The following is a 24823-nucleotide window of genomic DNA, read 5'->3' on the forward strand; positions in this document are numbered from 1 at the left end:
CCCATGCACATTATTGCTTTTTCAGGAGTTTACAGGCATATGCTCTTACAGCCAGAAAAAAAACTCCACCAAACTAATTTTTTTTGATAGGAGCTTTCGGGCAGAAAAGACGCCAAAGTGCCCAAAACAGCACAAGGAGTGAAAAAGCACAAAATAGCTCAAGGAAGCTCGAAACGCACAAAAAACTAGGTAGAGTTAGCTGAGGGGAGGGTTTGTGAAACCAAAACAGCTTATGCTCCATCAATCTCAAAGAAGCTCTAAAAAAATGTGCAAAAAAATCACAAAAAAGCACACACTTCTTCAAGCTTTTAGGCAGGGAAATTAAAGCTGAAATGCCTGTAAAAGTAGCTATTTGAACCCTATCTGTGTCCAGCCGAGCACTGGTTAAAGCTTGAAGGAAGAGTTTTCATTCTTCTCATAACTGCCCTATGAGGCTCCAGGACCCCTGACTTTCTGTCTGGACAGTGCTGATTGACCCTGTGCCCATCACATGCACCCCTCTAAAAAGAAAAACTCTCTAGCAATACACACAAAACTGAGCATGTGCAGAGTGCCTCCAAGAGCACATGGGTTTGGGATAGTGGAAGAATGGGAGGATCAGAGAAGACAGGATCAAACAGCCTTTTTACACAATGCACAGGATTAACCCTTTAGGTTCCACAGTAAGTATAACAAGCATTCTTTACTGCATTTACACATTGATTTTACTGCTGTGGGTTTAGTTACACTTTAAGTGTATCTAAAGCCAATATTATTTTTTGGTTTTGGGTGGAAGTTTTAGTTTTGGGCAGTGGCGGCTGGTCATACGGGGTGCAGGGGCACCGCCCCCCTATCAATGCGCCCGGCCCACTAATATACATGCGGGGTGCCGGATGCATGAAGTTCAATGGGGCTTTTTTTTTTTAACCATGTGATTAAAACCAGAGGCTCTCACAGGCTAAAAAAAAAGGATGGGCTCGGGGCGCAGAGCAGTGCGCCCCGAGCCCACCCAGTTGTGTGACAATTGCGAATGAAAATTCGCTATTGTCACACGGATCCTCCTCCTGGCCAATCAGGAAGCGGGTTTTGTGACCCGCTTTCCCAATTAGCCGAAAGGAGAAGCCATGCCATTGGGCATGGAGGAGGAGGGAGGAGACGCAGAAGACGGGGAAGAAGCCGAAGCTGCCACCTTCTGCTGCATCCAGGCAGGGTGAGTGAGCAGGGGGGGGGCCCTGCCTGTCCTGTCCTGTCTGTCCTCTCCTTTCCTGTCTCTCCTATCTCGCTGGGGGGGGGGGGGTGGATAGTGTGCGGCCTGGTGTGGTCAGGGGGGGGGGAATGGTGCGGTTGGCCTGCTGCCCCCCCCCCCCCCGGCCCATGGAGCACCAGCCGCCACTGGTTTTGGGTTAAAATTCCTTTATTTGCATCTGTGTTCCACTGGGGTCCATTTTTTTAGTTTTACCTGGGTTACCTTGGGTGGATTCCTCTTTACTTCCTTCTCTAGAGTTGGGGACCTTAGATTGTAAACTCCTTGAGGGCAGGGAATTATGGGAATGTACAATATATATATGTTAAAGTAGATCTTTGGGCAAAACTTTTTTTCTCCTTTTTGGATAGCGTAAGAGAGGGTTGTAACCCCTGTCAGATTTGTTTTCGCCATCTCTGTCCCATTCAGACTTGTATAAAGTACTCGAAATTTCTACTTGAGTAAAAGTACAAGTGCTCGATCAAAAAATTACTTGAGTAGAAGTGGAAGTGCTCGCAGAAAAAGTTACTTAAGTAGAAGTACTAAAGTATTCAACATTTTTTTTTACTTAAGTATTGCAAGTAGTTTTTTCAAAAAATTTGCTACTTAAGTACTAAAAGTAAAAAGTACCAGTAGTTTTGAAAAAAAATTTCTACTCAAGTACTGAAAGTAGAAGTACAAGTACTGTGTTATGTAGTTATTAAAGAAAGAAGTCAAAAGTTTGAACATCGTATTGTTTTTATTATTTCAAATGATTTATTCAAATGATTAACCTGTGTTTGTTAGTAGTTTCTTGATGCACTTTAAGCGCTGTAGCACAATTTATTTGTTTGTTTCATATTTTCTTTTTATTGGAAAGATTTGGTATAGCAGCTTTTATTATACACAGCCTTTATTTTCGTATGCACTGATTTACAAATGACATTATACACATTTTTTTGAGCTTTATGCAACCTGCCATCTACTGTTCTGGCAGTGGTAATTTTTTTAAAAGTAACGAGTAACTATGCAGCACAAAAAAAAAATACTTGAGTAGAAGTATCGAAATCATCGAAAAAATGTAGTGAAGTAAAAGTAGAAGTAGGAGAAAAAAATTCTACTCTAGGAAAGTACAGATACCGCATTTCGGTACTTAAGTACAGTACTTAAGTAGTTCTACTTCGTTACTATACATCTCTGGTCCCATTGCAGAGATTTCTCTTCACTTCCTGTCCCATAGCCAAACAGGAAGTCTCTCCAAATTATAGAAATTTCTTGGGGACCCTCAAGGACTAGTGTCCCCATTCGAAGATTTCCCCTCTATTACTTTTCTGGGGAAAGCCCAAAATGTGAGATTTTCTTTTACTTTCAATGATAATGGTAAACAGGACAAATATAGAGGATGAATCTTCTTAAGGGGGGCACAGACAGCCATAAAAATTGACAGGGGCTTTAAATCCTCTCCAATCTGTCCAAAACGAAAAAAAAAAAAAGTTTTGCCTTTAGTTATACTTCAAGCAGTGCGTAAATTTGTGGCATTATATAAGTACCTGTAATAAAAGAAAAAAAAAAATAGCGACACGTCAGAAAGTGAAAGGAAATCTCTTCAAAGTGTTCAAAGTGAGGGGAAATGGCCTTAAAAATTGTATTTCACAATGCAAGATTTCCCTAAATCTCCTGTACTGGAGAGAACTGGATTTTCCACCACTTTCTTTTTAAGCAAGACGTATTTATGATATGATGGTCCTGACCAGTTTTTATCAAATAATAAAGTTTTAGTCTGATGCCCACAGGTCACTACATTGTGGAAATTGACCCACAAAGTCCAGCTGATAAAGCCAAGCTGAAAGACTTTGACCGCGTTGTGGCTGTTAATGGACAAAGTGTGGAGCAGATGCAGCATGAGCAGGTGGTGGAGGTCATCCGGAAAGGAGGGGATAAGACCACGCTGCTGATATCTGACAAGACCATTGATGATCTGTATTCTAAGGTGAGATTTAGCAATAACACCACAAGGTACAATTACACTGTTTTTTTGGGGGATTTTTTTTACATAGTGTTCCACAACACACATATGAGCATTGCAATGTTCTACAAGTACATTGTACTGCACTGCCTAAGTGTGTTGGGTTGTCATTTATAATTCATGGCACCTCAGTGAACTGTATTGCGTATCTAAACCCAAAACCAAAAACTTTACATTTTACAGCTTACCAGTCCCTAGATGTGATGGCTGCATTAGCTTTCTTTTTTTGAGCCTTGTTTCTGTGACGGACCGCATGGCACCCCGCCTGGGTGCTTCCGCCAAATAGTGCCTTCTTCTTCCCCCCAAACGCTCCAAGCAGACAGATAGCTAATACCACCCTTTACCCTCGATATCATACACAGACAAGATGTTGAGGTACAAACCAAAGGAATTACTTTTTTATTAAACTCAGACACATACTTTATACCCCCCAGGAGGACACTCCATTCATGGGGATATTAGCATGACAAAGCAAACTTCAAACAGCAATTCAACTTCAAACAGCTAAAAAGGAACAGTGATCTTAATTAAAAAGTAAGCTAATTAACAACTAGTCACCTAGACAAGCCTAGGTGACTCAGGTCAGTGCCCACCCAGACAGTTTGGCACCAGTTCCCGGGATAGAAGACCCAGGGCTATACAAATCTCATTACCAGCTTTCACTTGTGTTATCTGTCCACTAGAAAAGTCATCATAAGACAAAACTCCTACAATGTTTCAGCAGTCTGAAAAAGTGGGATTCATTTATCTTCATGGATTTCTTGAGGGAGATTTTTGATAAATATGTCACAAGTGGAGGAGCTTTTTCCACCCAGTCTGCAGGAGGGCCACCATAATTCCCCTGACCAATAATCAGTACAGGAATAATTTTACACCTTTCCATCCAATCCAAGCCTCGCTCTCAGGATTCATCACATTGATGTCCATCATTACAGAATGATCTGCTCTCTCCATGGGATCAGAGGTTGAACTGAGCTCCATCTATGCTCTGACCAGGAGAAGCAGACAAAATTCCCAGTCTCCTCCATGGGCCATAATCAGTGGGTAGGAGGCTTGCTCCTTGTCCTCTCCAAAAGCCTGTCCTCTTCAAAAGCTTCTGTCCTGGTTGGGTCTGTCACAGTTTCCTTTTGTAGCACTGTCCCCGCAGTGCTTGATGTATGATTACTTGTTGGGCCTCCTCTGATTACCAGCAAACAGTCACTTAGGGTACAGTTCACATACTCATCCTTACTCCCAAAGGCTCATTGCTCAATAAACAGTCCAGGGGTATTGTTTTTTACTATTTATTATGGAACTTGGATGGGAGAAGGGAATAGTGCGATACTCCAACTGGAACTATATACATTGGATAAGGGCAACTCTCACTTGGTCTCACCAGGTTGCTTGTGGAAGCAGTCTCACTGCTTAAACTATACTACCACATGTATGAAAAGGGTTAATTTCCTTGCTTTTTCTCTCCAGCAATAGACTTGGTGATCTACATTCAGTTCAGGACACTCTCCAGTATCCCCTTTACTGACACCCGTCCACTGGCTCTTCTAGCTGCGGGGTGGGGGCCCTTGACACAGATCTGTACTCACTGTACTGCAGAATCAGATCCTTCAGTGTCTCCCCTCTCAGTCAGCTCCACAGGACCTCCAGGTTCAGTTGCTCTCTAGGCCCTAAAGTCGACTACCTAAGGCCGCATGGCACCTCTACAGAGGAGGAGGCAGCCGCCCCCCTCCCTCCAGGACTCCGCTATTCAGATGAAAGACCCCGAGCACATGTGTTCCTGGCTTTTATACAGTATCCCAGCATGCACCAAGGCACTTTCCTCTGCCAAATCACCAGGGCTGTATTAAATGCCTGTGCACTCATTCATCAGGTTTCCTCCCATTGTCCAAAACGCCTCCCTATTGGACCAGTGTGAAACACTCTGCAGACAGACTGAGTTGCACCTGAGCACATTGAGCAGACCTCACTAGCAGATCCTGCTCTCTGGTAGGCAGAGAACAAATATAGATTTACCTGCAATCCCTCTGGTAACCAGACAGGATTCAATACTATACTCTCAAACTGAGCTGTGTCCTCACTGGCTCTGGGTATACAAAATGCCTGTACAAAAGTATCCCACAAACTTGGAAAGGGGAAAAGGGAAATAACATATGTACAGGGAAAAGGGGGGATACCCCATATGTGGCCATAAGATACGATAAATGAAATGAAAATATATATGTCTTTGCTGTACAATATTTACACATATAAAGGTACCGGGTGCATTTGCACCATTGAACCCCCCGCCAAACAAAAATCTGTCTGACAGGTGAAGGTAAAACCTCCTAAATGACTAAACTACAAATAACAATTTTACATATGTACAAATGTAGAGAGTGGACAGACTTTCCAAGGCCAGAAGGTCCCCCGTAAGCTTGCACAGGGAAAAGGTAAGTACATAGCCATTTTAAACATCCTACATAGTTACGATGAGACCGCCCTCTCTGTAGAGGCGACCTTCTTACCCACAAAATCTCTCACACTAACATTCCCTTAGAGATCTCCAATACTGCAGGCCCCCTAAGGGCACGCGTGCCTTGTCGCTTTGTTGTGCACCTGTAATAGACAAGACAGAACAATTCATGCCAATCTAACTAACTTACTAACTAACACATCATTATCACAGATTCCATCTGGGAACCATTTTTGACTAGCAATAGGCACAGTCCCTCTCAGATACCAGTGCACTGACTCTTTCCTATTCTAGTCAGACCCACAAGTTAGGATGAAGAAATGTGGAGTCCACCCGACTGGTGTTCACAGTGTCCTTTCCTTCTGTAACACCGAAGCAACACATCTTCTCCTGGCAGCAAGCTATTCTTGCTGGAGCCTGAGCAAAGCTTGCCTTACTTGTGAGTCTCTGTAAGAACTTGTCAAGGGATTGTTCGCTCTAGCATACCTCTCTCTGAAGAGGCAATGAGCCGCTACCCTTCTCTCACAAAGTAGCAACTCGCACAATGTTTCCTTTAGCATTATTTTGGCCCACTGGCCCAAAGGATCTTCACAAAGTGTCCTTTAAATAAAGTATCAAAGTGTTCTTTCTCTGTACTTTGTTATCCTGGCCCATTGGCCCAAGGGATCATCGCAAAGTGTCCTTTAAACAAGGTATCTTCGCAAAGTGTATTTTTCTAAAAACTCCTTTTAGCAGCAATAGTGGCCCAAGGCCAAGAAGATCTTCACAAAGGGTCATTCAATAGGATGTCTCTGTGAACTAGGGGGTTTGCCCCCTCCAGGTAGCAGCCCCTGGCTTTAACAGGAGAAGTTCTTTGTGGCAAAAGTTCTTCTCCCAAGTGAAGAAACTGTAGCAGTTTTGCTGATCCCCATCTTCTTTTGCAAGGATAGAAGGGAAGGGTATTTGGGAACATGGCCTTCAGCCCTAACAGCAACTTTAGTGTCAAAGGGATTCTTCAGGCACACCAGCCCCTTTGTAAATCTATTCAGTCAATATATCACACTCTTCAGGCTTTCCAACAGGCACAAGAACTCGGCACACCTCAGTAGTAATGGTCAGAATGAGGTATGCTGACGATCTTGTCTTCAGGATCTCGAATATTAATGGCCCAGGCTTGGTCTTTTCCATCTGGGCAGTTGACCTCTATTCAGTCAATGTAGATGAACCTCCCCAGATTCCAATTCGCCTTGATTGACAAGAAGGTGTCCCACAACTGAGGCTGGGGTTGGTTCCGATGCGGCTTAGGGACATATAGGAAGTCATAAATGGCTTCTTCACACCAGGCCCCTCTCTTGTTCTCGATTTCCTCCATCATCTCGCGGGTAGCATATGGATAATCGTATCCGTACTCCATGGCAGAGTTGTATAAAGTACTGGAAACCCATACTTGAGTAAAAGTACAAGTGCTCGATCAAAAAGTGACTTGAGTAGAAGTGGAAGTGCTCAATCAAAAAGTGACTTGAGTAGAAGTACTAAAGTATTCAACATTTTTTATACTTCAGTATTGCAAGTAGTTTTTAAAAAAATTTTGCTACTCAAGTACTGAAAGTAAAAGTACCAGTAGTTTTGAAAAAAAAATGCTACTCAAGTACTGAAAGTAAAAGTACAAGTACTGTGTTATGTAGTTATTAAAGAAAGAAGTCAAAAGTTTGAACATCATATTGTTTTTTTATTATTTTAAATGCAGCTTTTATTTATACATACAGTAGCTTTTATTTTCGTATGCGCTGATAATACACATGTTTTGAGCTTCATGAAACCTGCCATCTACTGTTCTGGCAGTGGTAATTTTTATAATAGTAATGAGTAACTATGCAGCATAAAAAAAAAATATTGGAGTAGAAGTATTGAAATCATTGAAAAAATGTAGTGAAGTAAAAGTGGAAGTAGGAGAAAAAAATTCTACTCTAGGAAAGTACAGATACCGCCTTTCGGTACTTAAGTACAGTAGTGAAGTAGTTCTACTTAGTTACTATACATCTCTGCTCCATGGCCACCTTCCTTTGGACATAGCGTTGGAAGCGTGAGAACCTGGGAAGATTTTGCCTGTCTCCTCTCCCAGGTGGGGTGTACAGGGTCTCCACTTTCGTGATCAGACTGGAGTAGGCTTCGTTCTGTGCCCAAGCCCAGGCATAGGTGCAAGGTGGGGATAGATCTGGGACCCTAGTGGTATAGGCCTCACAGAACCCTAAGTTCCTTGCGCACTGCTTGCGAACAACTGCTGTCTATGTCTCTTCACTGAGGGAACTGGAACTTCTAGGGCTTCTCCTCTCCTCAGTTCCCCAGTCCCACTCAGTCTCCACTTTTGACCTCCAGTCATTGATTCCCTCTTCCAGGGACCCACAACGATGCTGGAAACTGGGTAACCCTACTTAAATGGTCCCGGCCTCTCCCTCACTGAATGAACTGGGAGCCTTCAACTTCTGGGCCCATTGACTCCCATCTGCCTCTGTAAGGGCTGGACTGTAAATTGTTGCGCCTGTTGCAACTCACAACTTGCGAGCACTGCACCTCTGAGACGTGGGTCTCCCTGGTTTTGCAGATAGTAGTGCAGGTTTGCATCATTTTTCCCAGCCCGAGCAGTACTCTCAGCACTCTCCATCCTCTTCCAACAGGAATACCCACTCTAGGTGTCCCAGTTCACATACAGTCTTCTGGGCTGGAAATCACTCCATTCTATCTGCAACAACATATCGCCACAGTGTAAACACTGACCCCATGCCGACAGCCACATGGACACATTCAGGCATCTGCTACATCCCAGTCCTAGATGCTCCGTGTCCCCTCCGCTGCACAAGGCCAGACATCCTATGGGCACTAATCGAACCCCAGTATCCCACAGGGTTGAATTTGGCAACTCAGTCCACTCCAAAGATTCTCTGCCAACACGTGGGATAGCCCTTGCACTCTGGCTCACTCCGGCATCGCCCATCTTGCTCCTTCACACACCTGTTTGCTCCTTAGCTACACCCAGTGCTTTAAGTGGCCCAAAAGAGGTGCCGGTACTCTATTATAGCTTATACATTCCCCCCCCCCACCCCACATCAGGGTCCCCACAGAGCACACCCCCCCCTGGCCTGGGCTGGGACTCCAGAGCAGGGGGACTCACTGGTGGTGACTGGTCTGGCTCTGGAGTGGGAAATATTCTTGGGGGGGGGGGCAATTGAGGGCGCAGATGTCCAAAATGAGCGTACTGGTACGCTAAGGCGCACAGAGAGGTGGCGGTATGCTCAAGAGCCATATTTGGAAGTGGCGGTACTGAGTACCAGTGCATACCGGCCCACCTAAAGCACTGGCTACACCCGATGGCATAAATGACTTCTTAGCTCCTTTCTGCCACTTGGATTGGTGGCCCCAGACTAGCTGACTCTCCATCGGTGGCTCCTCCTGTAAGGCAGATCTCTTTGGCGCACTCTCTCTCCCTGCTGTTTGAAATTGTCCCGCTGTAATCGACTCCATGGCAGACATTTTCCTCCACAGCACATGTACAGACACAACCCCTGACGCGCCGATCCCCGCGTCCCGGGTCACTGCTTTCTTGAACATAACTTGAAAGCACACTTGAACAAGTTACTGTAAATCAGACACGATTTTCTCCTACCATACAGCACACCCTTTCTCCATCGACACTCCAGCACTTTACTTGAGAAGACATATAATTTTCTAGGTAAATGTCCGGTCAGTGCCGATAGCAACCACTGTCGTCATGATGACTTGGAAGCACACTTAGCACTGTAGAGCAGATATTACTTTTTCTACAGACACTCCAGCACTTTACATAGGGACATAGTGTTACTTGGGCAAATACTCAGCCGTTGCCAGTAGCAACCTCTGCTGTAACTCGGACGACGCCCCCAAATGTAGCACTGTTTTCGCAGGGCTTGCTGTATGATGACTTGTTGGGCCTCCTCTGATTACCAGCACACAGTCACTTAGGGTACAGTTCACACATTCACCCTTACCCCCCCCCCCCAATGGCTCATTGCTCAATAAACAGTCCAGGGGTTTCGGTTTTAAGTATTTATTGCGGAACTTGGATCGGAGAAGGGAGTAGTGGGATACTCCAACTGGAACTATATACATTGGATAAGGACAACTCTCACTTGGAGCCTAATTCACTATACTATAGCACCTAGTCAGCAAATAGGTGAACAAATTGTGACAAATGACTAAAATCCATAGAAAATGACTAAATCTAGTCTGAAACAGTATTCACTATAGCATGCGGTGAATATTGGGTCTCAAAATCAAATTCACTATAGGTCACATAAATCAGTGACCGTCTAAATCAGTAGTCGTGGTCAGTAGTCGTGGTAAATATATAAATATAAAAAAATATAATATATATATTTGTCTTTTTTTTTTATAACATATTTGAGATATATATATAGATACATATTCTATATGCATTCTCTGCAGTATATATATTTGTGTATATACTGCCATGTGCATTGTGTATGCTCAGGGACTTTGCTATTTGTGAAATATCTTTTGTTACACTGAGCATGCTCAGCTACTTTGCCATTTGAGCTACAGCTCTGGTTAAACTGAGCATGCTCAGAGACTTGGCTGTTTGACATCTGATAAGATCACATAAATTTAAACCCAAACTCCCACAGCTGACCTCACAAACCACACAATACCATTGCTGATGCAAATTTAAAATAAGTAACAATTTTGTGTGTTTCTTAGTATTTCCAAATGATCATCATTTTCAACACAAAAATATAAAATGTGTACCAACATCATTAATCCAAATCAAAATGTAATTACCAAAATTCAGAGGATAACACCGCTATTCTACACTAAATAAACACCAAATATCAGAGAATAAATCAAGAAACAGAACTCCTGCCCAATGTAATTCCACCACCTATAGGTAAATGCCTAAAGAAATGTAGTATTTTGGTGTAGGAGGGTTCCACCACCATGGCAAATCTTGCCATATGTGTTCCATGGGGAAGAACAAGAAGCAGCCGTGTGAATTCCACACCAGCGCCAATTGCAGCTTCTTACCAAGCAAAAAGCCCCAAAATTAGAGATGGTCCTATAGGAGCATGCTGACAGTAATCAACTATACCCAGCCTTGGAACCATATGGCATATCACAGAAACAGGTTGGTCAATGGCACTCAGGACTTCCAGGGTACAAGTGCAATGATTAACTTTAGGTACCCCAGGGACCAGAGTTGTATAAAGTACTCGAAACCCATACTTGAGTAGAAGTACAAGTGCTCGATCAAAAATTGACTTGAGTAGAAGTACTAAAGTATTCAACATTTTTTGTACTTAAGTATTGCAAGTAGTTTTTTTTTTAAATTTTGCTACTCAAGTACTGAAAGTAAAAGTACCAGTAGTTTTGAAAAAAAAAAATTGCTACTCAAGTACTGAAAGTAAAAGTACAAGTACTGTACTATGTAGTTATTAAAGAAAGAAGTCAAAAGTTTGAACATCATATTGTTTTTTATTATTTCAAATGCAGCTTTTATTTATACATACAGTAGCATTTATTTTCGTATGCGCTGATAATACACATGTTTTGAGCTTCATGAAACCTGCCATCTACTGTTCTGGCAGTGGTAATTTTTATAATTGTAACGAGTAACTATGCAGCACAAAAAAAAAATAGCGGAGTAGAAGTATTGAAATCATTGAAAAAATATAGTGAACTAAAAGTGGAAGTAGGAGGAAAAAATTCTACTCTAGGAAAGTACAGATACCGCCTTTCGGTACTTAAGTACAGTAGTGAAGTAGTTCTACTTAGTTACTATACATCTCTGCCAGGGACTTAGAGCTGTTTAACACCACAGAGACGGAGGCTCCATGCATGTGGCAGCACAGTGGGTAACTGGTTAGCAATTCTGCAGCACTGGGTTCATTGGTTCAAATCTTAAGCATGCCTCTATCTCTTTAGAGTTTTGTATGTTCTTCCTCTTTTGTGGTGTTATAGCTTTTTTTTCACAAGGTATTATATTTCTGATGGGTTTCACATAATGGAAACAAAAGAAATGACATTGTAAATAAAGCAAGAGTGGGTTTTACACCAAATCTATACCAGTTTTTTTGGTCAGATATGGATTTATAACTATGGTGTGATCCTGCACCCATATTTAAATGTTGGTGACTGATGACGGATGTGCTTGCCAAGAGTGTGTGCTCCTGATCAGCAGGTGTGAGTATTTGAGGCATACATGAAGAGACTTAGAATTAATTACACTGGTGGGCATGTCCTTTACTGGGTGGGTGTAAGCACGCTATCAATCCAACCTATATACGTATTAGGGCTGAACGATAGTCGATGTGATATCGACTATCGTTCTGCGGGCGTGGGCGATATTCATATCGCCGAAGACACGATATTTAGCATTAGCATTAGGCAGGGAGAAGTCGGGACTCGGGGGGAGGACTCACAGTGCTGGTAGCCGATCGGAACTCCGCCCCTCCAGCCTGATGCAATCCAGCCCTCCCAGCTCTGCCTCTAGTCTCCAGCCGACCATTACTCCGCCCTGCTCCGCCCATTGTCTCTCCATTGACTATTTACAACACATTACAGCCTGATCCCGCCCCCGTGCACGCCCCCGATGCAGCCAGGAGAGACAATGGGCGGAGAAGGGCGGAGTAATGGTCGGCTGGAGACTAGAGGCAGAGCTGGGAGGGCTGGAGGGGCGGAGTTCCAATCACAGCCGAAAGCATGGGGAAACCGATATCGACACAACACCGCACACGGCGGAACAATAACACAAACCGCACATTGTTGTGCACGTGCGGACAGCCCGGATCACGGAAGACACCGGACTGGGGGGCCCCCGACCCTACCGCACACGTTACCCAGGTGACCGCTGTTTACATGGCAAAGGGGAGGAGCCGCACATAACATGCAGATACTCAGTGGGCGTCATACCTTGTGCCTGCTTCGGGCCCACAGCTCCTCCGTCTCCGCAAGTGAGGATCAAAGGAGGTCACCGGCGGATACTCCTACCACCACTGAGAGTCCCGACTGCACTGTCAGTGTCTTCTGCATTCCACCCAGTTCCATATCGCGATATATATCGTTGAAAACCATATATCGCAATTTACTTTTTTTCTCAATATCGTGCAGCCCTAATACGTATATATGTATATATATATAAAGGCCTGCATTAGTGCAGTTTGCTTTGCCTGAGAAGAGGCCAGATAATTTGTGGGCAGGGTCGATAATGACCCACAATGGCTGTGCTTTGATGAATGTTTTGTCTGTTTGCTGTAATTGTTTTGCATTTCGGCCTTCAAAAGTGGATTTCTGTGTGTCTTTGTCCAGTGTGCTGAAATCCAATTGGGAAAAGACCGCTCCAGGTGGGCTGGATGTCAGGTGCTGGTCGGATCCGTCAATCCGGAATCACATGTAGCAAAAAAAGGAGATGACCGCACTCCGATGTAAATCAAAAATTGGAGTAAAATTTATTCCACATCAAACAAATAGGCAAACTGGAACAACACACTGTGGATGCAGGACACAAAGGCAGACGCGTTTCACGACTTAGGGATGTCGCTTACTCATTGCCAGCTCCATTCTGTGTGTGCAGCTACCACAGATAAACCCATACAAGCAGCTGTAAACATTCAGGTTCATTGATTGATTGATTGATTATCTGAATAGGTGTCGGCTACAAGTCTGTGGATTTAAAGTGCACAAACAGAATGGCCCCAAACAGAATGTCTTTGTCCAGTGTGACCATGCATTTCTTGTTTGGGAGCATCAGCTGACCCTTCTCTTTAGGTTATTACGTACAAATCTCAAGTGTTAGCCAACTCCTAATGTTGATCTAGTTTTCCTAAATCGTAAAAAGAATTGAAGCTTCCTTCTAACCCTAACCAGAAATGTATGTGTGTGCATTTGGTGGGGAGTAGTTACTGCGCTGCCTTTTTATTTTGTCAAATTTTATATCTTGCCTGTTTTGTTTGTTTAATTCTGCACTTAAACTTTTGATGGGGGTGGGGTTGGTGAGAGTTGTTATACCCTAAAATGTTTGACATGGTTAGTGCTCACCTTATTTTTGTCCCTGCTGTACTATATGAAATTTAAGGTGTCCAATTTGTTTCTTTTAGATTGTAAGCTCTTTAGAGCAGGGCCTTTCTAACCATAGAAAAAAGAAAGGTATTACCCCCATAGGGGGTAAAAAATATGGGCTTTTAAATGGTGACTCCCAAATAATCACACATTAATACATACAGTATATAAAAAAGTCATATCAATATTTATTACAAACATACGTTCAAGAAATACATACACATCATAGCCGGGGCAGAAAAAAAGTCCTCAAATATAAAAAAGACATAAATGGAGATAGGGAAAACAGTATTATCCTGATACACATAGGTATCCCCACTAGATAGTTGCTAACATGTTTCATGGTATATTAGAACCGCTTCTTCAAAGCAATTAGTTTGTCCTCATCAAGCTTCACAGATGTCCATTAGCTATGAAAAGAGAAGAAAAAAAGAAAAAAGACACTATACACATAATAGCCATAATATATCATAGCGCCAGGGGTATATAAATGGGAAGGGGGGGGAGGAGGGGGGAGAAGGGGAGGGAAAGGGATAGAAAAAAAAATATTTTACATAGGGCTGGTTTCACCCCAAAAACTTTTTTGTCTCCTTAAAAACTTTTCTACGCCCTTCTAACCATATTGTAAAGTGCTGTGAAAAATATTGCAACATTAAGGATTACAGAATTAACATATAAAAATAGAACTCAACATTTTCATAAAATACGAATTAGACATAAAAAAAGTTTGACATATATAGAATAGAGATATAACTCTTAGTGCCGGTTCACACTAGTACGACTTGCCAGGTGACTTGTCAGCCTGGCAAGTCCTGGACCGTCGCGGTCCATTGTGTAGTACAGGACCGATTCTAATAGGAGCGACACAAGTCTTAGAAAAAGGGTCCTGTACTACTTCGGGGCGACCTTGAGCGACTTGCATAGACATTCATTTTATGAAGTCCGTGCAAGTCGCACTGAAGTCGCGGTGCACGCGACTTCACAGGTCGCCCCTAAGTCGTGCCGCTGCAGTGTGAACCGGCACTTACATCAATGATAATAATATAAATATCAGCAAAAGAAGAAAAACAAGTCACGTCTACTAATTTTTGACAATTTAGCAATGATCTTGCATTTGTATTTTAGGGGAATATATATTCTCTTGATCTATGTTCATTCGTACTCCTGGTACTACTGTGTATTCTAAGCATAATTGTGCTGATCTCAATGGTTTAGTGGGTAGCACTCCTACCTAGCAAGACTCACACCATGGGTTCAAATCACCTGCATGGTTTACAATAGCAGAGTATGCTGAAAATAGGCGAACACCTAGTTGCCACTGCCACATCATGGTTGTTTCCATAATTTGCGCATGCAATGGCATGTTATTTAGCAAGAATATTATTGTGTGGAAATAAAATAATCAAACACTAGTGAGCACACAGGGTGTTAGCATGATTGGGATTTTAACTCATGATCTAAGATCTCTTTGTTGATGAGCGCAGACCACTAAGCCAATGTGCTAAGTACGATTAGACTTGCATAATAGTTTCATATGATTAACCACTTGCCGACCAGCCGCTGTACTTATATTGCGGCAGGTCGGCTCTGTCAGGTTCAGGTAGCAAGAACCCATAGATTGACATCTACTGAGTCCCTGACACTTAAAGAACCTTGAAAGTCTGATTGAAGGCCAAAGCCAGACGGAGGCAACCCTACCTGAAGGTCGCTTTGCCTTGAGCCTGTAGAATCCGCATTTTGTGACCTGAACCTTGAGTGAAGTGAAGTGAACGAACAGGGAGCATGAAATAAAGATAGGGAAAAATACTTACTTTTTTTTTTTTAATTCTCTATTCAGGCTGGACTCTCTCCATTTGTGTATCTAAAAGAAACTAAGACCCCTTCACCAGCAAAGACAGAAACTTCAAAGCCAGTGGAAAAGCCAAAACCAGCGGAAACTCCATCAGCCAAACCAGCTCCTGCTCCACAGCCTGCTGTCTCCACCCCCTCCGTGGACCCCAAACAAAAGCCCAGGCTCTGCAGAGTGCAAAAAGGGGACAAGGGATATGGATTCAACTTGAATGCGATTAAGGATGTACCCGGCCAGTATATCAAAGAGGTAAATACAGAGTGACTCTGGAGTAAGGGAAAGAAAGTAGAAACTATTGATTGAAGGATTGAAAGGTTTACTACAAATGTTGACTGCAAGACCTGGGGTACCCTTGGTCATGAGACTTATTCATGTAGGTGTCCCCCAGGGCAGCTGGACATCCTCTGTTAGGGGAATAGTTGATCAAACAGAATAGAAAACTTATCTGAGTTGCTATTGGTCCCTCTGTAAGTTCTCAACCCCATACCCTACCCAAACCTGTAAGCTGAGCCTACAGGATTGGCCACATGCTTAGCAGATGGCTGTAATATTCTCTAGATAAGGGGTGTCAAACTCAATTTCATCGTGGGCTGCATAAGCATTATGGTTGCCCTCAAAAGGCCGGTTGTATCAGGGAGACTATAAAAAAGTGTCTACTCTTTATCATATTGAATAATTGCCTCTGCATTTGATTATTACTGGTTTTATTAATAACTTAACCCTTAAGCTTTGAAGGGCAGGTGCGGGTGGCACAAATCCCACTCATACTCCTGTAGCAGAAGATGCCAGTCAGAAATAGAGGGTTGCACACTGCTGGTATCATCCACAATAAACTTTATTGGAGACTGCTCAGACACAACAAGGTTCTGCCATGGTGCTCTCTCTGAGCAGTCTGAAAATAAAGTTTATTGTGGACGTCCAGTGGGCGACCCTTCTTTTCAACTGGCATAAAATTGTATTATTCTCATACCAATTATAGACGTTTAGAGCACCCCCCCCCTCCCCCCATTATATCAGATGTCAAGAGCCTCCCCACCATCAAATGTCTAGGGTCCTCCACTCTCTCTTACATCACAGTGCACCCTCCTTACCTTGTGCTAAAGAAGCTAAAGGTGGAGCTGGGAAGCAGTAAGTGCAGCGTATGGAGGAAGATCAGAGGAGGGCCAGAGGCAGAGAAGTTGGGGTGCTGCGGCTGCACAGAGAGGTGCAGGATCTGTAGGAGGAGTTGTGTTCTCCTCTCCGCTGCCAACAGCTGAGATCAAAGGTGGCGGCCACAGGAGAGGTGGGAGGGCCACATGAAATAGCCTGGTGGGCCAGATTCAGCCTGCAGGCCTTGTGTCTGACACATGTGCTCTAGATTGTCAGTAAGTGTTTGATAAGTCTTCAGAGAGAATCTGAGAGTCTTTCTGAATGATTGCAAAAATGCCCAGAAAACATGCTGAGTAGCCAAATATTCACCCTGGAAACCATCATGGTTAAAGCCCATGTTAAAGTGATATTAAAGTCCCATTTTATTTGTTTAAAAATAACAAACATGTTATAGTTACCTGCTCTGTGTAATGGTTTTGCACAGAGCAGCCCGGATCCCCCTCTTCTCGTGTCCCCTGCCAGCACTCCTGGCCTGTCCCTCCTGCCGAGTGCCCCCCATAGCAAGTAGCTTGCTATGGCGGCACCAGAGCCGAGCTGCTTCTCTGTGTGTTCATTCAGACACGCCCCCTCTCTCTACTCATTGGCTCACTGACTTTGACTGACAGCAGTGGGAGCCAGTAGTGCCCACTGCTGTGCCTCAGCCAATCAGGAGGAGGAGTCCCGGACAGTCAGGCTCACGTGCAACATCGCTGGATTGAGATGGGGCTCAGGTAAGCATTATGGGGGCTGAGGGGAGCTGCTGCACATCTTAATGATTAAAATGTATTAAGATAAAAAACCCTTCTGCCTTTAGAACCACTTTAGATTTCAGTTGAAATCACCCAGGTGCATCAAAACCAAAGGTGTGCAAAGTATTATAGTTTATCTTTCTTTAGAAACAGTCACAGCCTGAGTAGAAAAGCCTGTCCCCTGCCAGCATGCTGTAGAGAAGGACCATTGCCCTCTGTGGGGAAGCAGTGGTCTCTCTGCAGAGGACTGACATGTCCCCTGCTGAGTCAGACTTTTAGGCTGGGTTCACACTAGCTGCGGCCATGGCTCACAGCAGGTGTCCGATACATCCCTGTTCTCTGTTTCAGGTGCAAATCAGGCCTGAACTTTTGCCTGAATTTGGACCTGAAACGAACCTGAAAACGCACAGGACCCTTTTCCAGTGCAGACCGCGGCTACCCCGAAGTTGTGTGAAATGGTTCCATTGAGAGCAGGTCACACTCTCCTGTCATCCGAATTAGATGTGGGCAAACCTGCATCCAATTCGCATAAGTGTGTACCCAGCCTTAGCTCTCCAACCAGTGAAGCCCATGCTCCCTCATATCTGTGAGCCCTCAGTGGGAAAATCCCAGTGTGTAAAAAAAAAATGGAGATTTCCATTGTCTCTGTGGCAGGAAGGCAAGAACAGAAATACCTTCCCACCCTCTAATAAAAACGTCTTTCTAGTTGTCCCTGTGCTGCCCAGAAGAAAACCAGATAGCAATAAAAAAAAAAAAAACATAACAAAAGTTCCAATCCCTCCCAACTCTATCCAAACCTAAATAAAACATTGTGGTTGGTTTTTGACCTTAAGGAAAATAGTTTGGCTTTTTGATCAATCTAACCATTGACTTTGGTAGGTGGTGGCGGGAGGCCCATCGGACAAGGCGGGAATTAAAGAAGATGACGTGTTGGTGGAAGTGAATGGTGTCAATGTAGAGAAGGAAAGCTATGATGAAGTCATAGTGAGAATCAAAAATGCTGGAGGGTCCGTTACACTTCTGGTGGTTTCCAAAGAAGGCAGCGAATACTACAGATCCCAGAAGATCCAGATCACAGCATCCTTGGCAGACCCACTGCCCGAAAATAAAAACACACCTGACAACAAAACTAAACCCACACCTGATGACAAAAAAACCCTCACACCTGATGACAAAACAAAAAACACACCTGACGACAAAAAAACCCCCACACCTGACGACAAAACTAAAAACACACCTGACGACAAAAAAACCCCCACACCTGACGACAAAACAAAAAACATACCTGACGACAAAAAAAACCCCACACCTGACGACAAAATTAAAAACACACCTGATGACAAAACTAAAAACACACCTGACGACGAAAAAAACCCCACACCTGACGACAAAACTAAAAACACACCTGATGACAAAAATAAAAACAAACCCGACGAAAAGAATAAAAACACACCCGACGACGAAAAAAAAACCACACCTGACGACAAAAATAAAAACACAACTGATGACAGCCAAAAGACACCTCCAAGCAAAGCAAGATCAGCACCTGAACCTATTGAGCTGGTAAGTCAACGTCCTAAAGCTGAATTTATTGAAAACACCAACAGGTAGCAGATGATCACCTTCTTTTGTGACCAAATGGGAACAAATTTTGAAATTAACATAACCGAATAATTTTTTTAATATAAAATATCAAATTTTATTATAATATATACATGTTAAAAACAACAATTTCATAAAAACCATCGCAGAAAAAAGTGGTCATAGTATGTATGCAGTAAATTCAGCTCAACATGTTTTGCCAATCACTGGCTTCCTCAGTATGTATGCAGTAAATTCAGCTCAACATGTTTTGCCAATCACTGGCTTCCTCAGGAGACTTCTAAAGTACAGCAACAATATGCCACCATAGATAGAAACATAGTATATAATACACAATACAAACATATAACACAACATACAGTAGATTATCAATGCAGTATCAACATTGTACTACTATACATATTCTAACATAAACATGCAATATACAACAATAGGTGTTGGTCATCGAAGGACCGGAAAGGACAAGGTAGGAAAAAGAGGGGGAGGGGTATGTCTCTATGTCAAAAATAATGAAAGGGTGGTAGAGAGGAGTGACATTATGGAAGGGATGAGTAGGGAGTTAGAATCCATGTGGGTAGAACTCCATACCAAGAAGTAAAGGGGAAAGTAATAGTGGGGTTATGTTATAGGCCGCCCAACCAATGGGAGGAGGTAGAGCTAGAATTTCTATCACTGTTGGGTGATAGGGCCAGTCGTCATATTGGGGAACTTCAATTATCCTGACATTGACTGGGAAGAGGGGACTACACACTCACTAAAGGCCCGTCTCTTCATCAATATCTTAGAGGACAATTACATGTCCAAGTTGGTAGATTCTTCTACTAGAAAGAATGCAGTGCTGGATCTATTAATTACTAATGACACAGATCTAATCTCAGATGTAGGAGTCTGGGACAACTTGGGCTCTAGCGATCACAGGATGATCACATTTAACGTAAATCACAAGATAGCAAGGCAAGAGGGCAACATAAGAACCCTAAACTTCAGAAGGGCAAACTTTCCTAAACTGTGCTCAATGATAGAGAAAATAAACCGGATGGCAGTTCTTCCACATAAGAGCAGAACCATTGTGTTCATTGAGAACTGCATATCTACTATCCTCTGCAAATCCATTCACACATATTGAGAAAAACTAGGTTCACACTGGCCTGCGCGACAGTAATGGCTCCGGCAGAGAGCAGTGTGATGCCCGTTTCAGCTCATCGCAAATGTACTTATTTTTTTTTTTTCCTTAACTTTATTTGAAGTGTCAAATAGTGACACTTCATTCATTTCACTAGACGGCAGCGTAGTGCGTTGCAACTGCTGTGTGGTGACATATGGTCCCATCCAGGGTACAGCGGAAAAATGCACACATGCTGCAGCTCACCGCACCACCCATCACACCAATGGTTTGGTGTGCATTGAGCCCATAGAAAACAATTGATGTATACAGCCCCTAGTGGTCACCGTTGATAGTCATACCATATGCAGTGAAGTTCATTTTTCCGCACCAGATCAATATAGGTCACTGCAAGGGTAGATTGAAAACAATGGCTTTCTATGTACGGATCCCAAAACGTATATGGTGTGGATAAGCTCAAAATGAAATAAAGGCCAATAGTGTAGTAAGTTTTGAACATTCATAAACATTTACTAATTAAAATAACACTCACATTATCCACATAGAAAGCCGGCATGTAAAAACAAATGAACCGCGGTGTCAGCGTGCTAGCGTCCATCAGGGGTAATGCTTTACGCGTTTCATCATCAAATTTACATCATCAGAGGCCTCTGATGATGTCAATTTGATAACGAAACGCGTAAGACATTACCCCTGAGGGATGCTAGCACGCTGACATCGCGGTTTATTTGTTTTTACATGCCGGCTTTCTGTTTGGATAACGTGAGTGTTATTTTTATTAATAAAAGTTTATGAATGTTCAAGACGTACTACACTATTGGCCTTTATTTCATTCTGAGGTTATCCACACCATATATGTTTTGGGTTCTGTTATCTTGTTTGACTGCTTACCATTATTGAACATCTGATGCTATTGCTTCGCATGGTTTCCACTATGGGGCTTATGCTTGTCTATTAAATCATTTCCAATACAAGCCGGTATCTGTTTGCTCATCTGCTGCCTGATGATACTGATCTCTGCCTTATATGACCACTCTGAATGAGGGTCACATACATCCAGTAAGCTGCTTGGACTTGCACAGGGTGACTGCTGTGTGCCAATTGCCTTTTCACACTGGTGCTGGACATCTCTTCTATTTTCATCAACTGCTGTATTGGAAGTGACCGGTGCTATGTCCAGGGTGTTCACTTTCTACTTTCAACATCATAAGCCCATGATGATGTTACCCGGCAACTCGGATGCTTCCTATTATAAATTCTTTATTGGTTACATAATAGCTGATGCTAACGTGTTTCGCCCCCACAAAGCCTTCTTCATAGCATTATTCCTATGGCTTTGTGGGCCAAAACACGTTAGCATCTTGTTTTCTGTATCAGCTGTTATGTAACCAATAAAGAATTTATATTAAGAAGCATCCGAGGTGCCGGCTAACATCGTTATAGACTTAGAATGCGATGTAATGCAAATAAAAATACTCGCTAAACATGTATCAATGTTTAAGCATGAAACTGCCGCTCACCACTGCTGATCCTGGTGTGGATGTATAAACCACACATCAATGAATATTCATTTTTGATGCGTTGTGTTGGATTTTTATGTGCAGTATGGTGTGAAAGGACCCTCAAGGCTGTGACCTGCATTTATCCACATTGGATAAATTTACATTATAGCTAGGGCACATAGACAACAATTTAGGACCCATCACACCACAACACTGGTGTGATTTTCTGTGGGTTGCACTGTGGAAAAATACTCTGTCTGCATTTTTCTGCACTGGATGGCACAGCATTTAACCGAACGGTAGCGAGACGCACCGCATTGCTGTTCAGTGGCATGAACGTAGTGTCACTTTGTGGCACTTCAAATAAAGTTGATAAAAAAGAAACATGCATCACACTGCTCCCTACTGGAGCCAACAGCGCACTGGCCTTCATGGTAAAATGCTGCGTTTTATAGTACAGGCTAGTGTGTACGTAACCTCATAGATTTACAGAGTTCATCCAGATCAGCAGTCTTTGATCGCCCGGTCTTAAACTGGGTACACACTATGAGAAAATGGGATGACCGATCGTCCGATTGTCCTCGATTGTTCGCAGCTGGTAGAAACTGAGGGTGCTACACAGTGTACGAAAAATCTCATACCACCAACGTTTTTTTACACTATTTTTTTTTTGAGGTAGGACCATCGTAGCATAGCTGAGGAAGTGATGTAGTGAACTGTGACCCTGTTGCCAAGCCTTTTAGCACCATAATCGTCGGAGTCTCTCCGATTCTTTTTGGGTGGGGGGGGGGGGGGTTAACACCCCTGTTAACTGACATTAATGCACATTTAATGGCTGTTAGGCAGTGCTGGGATGAGGCAATCTAGTGCTCTGGGCAAGGATGTCAAACTATGACCCCCCTCCCCAAGATGTCTTATGACCCCCCTTCCAAAAAATAAAAATCAAGCAGTACACTGCCTAAGCAGAGCCTATATTCCCTTTGCAAGCCAAAACTCTCCCCAGACAAAAATCCCCCCTTCTCCCAGTGCAAATCCCCCTCCCTGCTGAAATCCCCCTCCCAGCATAAATCTTTTACCCCCATTTTCCCTCCCAGTTTCAATCCCCTCTCTCCCTAGCACAAACCCCGCCCACCCACCCCCCCCTCCAAAATCTCCTAGTCAAGCACAAATCCTCTATCTCTCCATATTTCTCTCCGATCACAAATACCCCCCCCCCCCCCCTCCCCATATACCCCAACAAGCAAAAATCCTGCCCCAGCACAAAATTCCATAATCATCCCTACTAGCACAAATCCCCCTGATCCTCCTTCTGAACACAAATCCTTCCCCTCCAAAAAAATGTTTCCTTCTGAGTACAAATCCCCTTCCCCCAAATCCAACCTCCCAGCACAAATCCTCTCTCCCAATCTTCTGATGAGCACAAATCTTCCCCGCCCAACATAAATCCACCCAAAACCAAATCCTAACACACATCCTGCCCCTGAATTTCCCCATGAGCACAAACACTTCCCTCGACACAAATCCCCCCTCCTAACAGAACCCCCATTTCCCCTCCTAGCAGAAATCTCCTCTCCTAGCACAAATCCCCCCCCCCCCAATTTCCCCTCCTAGCACAAATCCACCGCCCTCCCAATTTCCCCTCCTAGCACAAATCCCTACAATCATACCTACTAGCACAAATCCTCCCCCTCAAATTACCCTTCTTAAAAAAATTCCCTCCCAAACCATCCTTCCTCCCAACCCTCCTTAAATCACCCCACCGAGGCAAATTCTCTCCTCCCCTCAATACCCTCCAAACCTCTTACAAGTCCTCTCCCCTCCCCCCCCCCCCAAGCAGCACACTCATCCCCAGTTTCTTTCTTGGCCCCATGTCCCCAGTGCAATTTCCCCCTTCCATCAAACACACAGACTTCAGATGCAGCGCGGCAAAGGCTGTGTAAATTCTTTCCCCCCCCCCCCCCCCCATCTTGGTACATTCGAGCTTAGGAGGAGCCTAGGCAAGCGGATTTAACACTTCTGCCAGGCAGCTGGTTGGGGAGAGATGCCGGCTGCTACATGGGATTTCAACTGGGGACACCTGCCTGTTGGATTGAACTTTATAGGTTTGCAGACCCTGCACAGTCCCAATCTGACAGTCCTGATGCAGAAGTGATCAGCAGCTGCAGGACTCAGGAGGAAGGGCTAGAGGGGGGAGAGAGCACCTCCTCCCGGCTCTCTTGATTCCGCTTGTGACATCCCATGCTGAGCTGACAGGAGTAGAGATGCTGCTGTCACTACTCTGGCCAGCTTGTTGTGGCAGGAGCTCATAGTGCGTGGCGCCCCCCTCAACCTCACATCATACCAGCTCCAGAGGCAGTTGCTCCTTCTGCCCCCTCCAGTCCTGTCACCCCGAGTCCTGGCCCTGATGTTATGTATATGATTATTCTCAGGTTCTTCCGGGTCAAAAGTAGCAACCACGATCTTTTGTATCTGAAATGTATTGTACAAAAACACTAGATATTTAACAAAAATTGTTATTTCTGTTCACGTACAAGGAAATTTTGGCATTTATCCCTTCAAAATTTTTTGTATGGAAAGTTTGATTTGGATGTGGAAAGTTGTATACACACTATACGAATATCGAACGATCGTGTCGCGTACGGAATATTACTTCCAATTTTCTCATAGTGTGTACTAGGGGGCGGTGGCATGGGCGTCCGCAGAACTTTTTTCAGGGGGAGGCATAATTTTAAGGTCACCCATGCTCCGCCCCTTTTCAACAATGTCATGAAGGGGAGGGGCTTAGTCATTATACTTATTTTAAGTATATTCCCTTAAAGCGTGTTATACAGCACAGTGCTTTGCTGTGTAATTTGGCCCCTTCTATCACCTAAAATACCTGGCTGATCTTGCCTGGCTATGTCCTCCCCTCTGTAAACTGACCATGGTATACCATGGCTGCTGAGCCCTGACACCGTGGTTCATCATCCGCAGCTCTCCTGTCCTCCTCTGTCCTCTCTACCCCCCTCCCTCCCTGCCTGTCTGCTCCTGTGTCAGTACCCACCCCCTCCCCTCCTGCTGCTGTAGTTTCATTTAAAGTTTCATATCCTGTCTACAGTCTGTTTAATAAACC

General features: G+C 43.8%; 1 protein-coding gene across 2 annotated transcripts in view; it reads left to right on the forward strand.

Moving 5' to 3' along the window:
- The window catches only part of PDZK1 (PDZ domain containing 1), a 65458-nt gene that overhangs the window by 39980 nt on the left and 655 nt on the right, over positions 1-24823 (forward strand). The window contains exons 6-9 of one of the 2 annotated variants that reach the window (XM_082244256.1): positions 2995-3191; positions 15596-15856; positions 18364-18889; positions 18986-19047. In XM_082244256.1, the coding sequence (XP_082100382.1) occupies positions 2995-3191; positions 15596-15856; positions 18364-18889; positions 18986-19047 (1046 nt within the window). Of the gene's footprint in view, positions 1-2994; positions 3192-15595; positions 15857-18363; positions 19048-24823 lie in introns of both variants that reach the window. The other variant, XM_082244255.1, reaches the window with a different exon arrangement.

The sequence above is a fragment of the Pelophylax lessonae genome, assembly GCF_965119305.1.
Source record: "Pelophylax lessonae genome assembly, chromosome: 2".
Taxonomy (NCBI): Eukaryota; Metazoa; Chordata; class Amphibia; order Anura; family Ranidae; genus Pelophylax; species Pelophylax lessonae.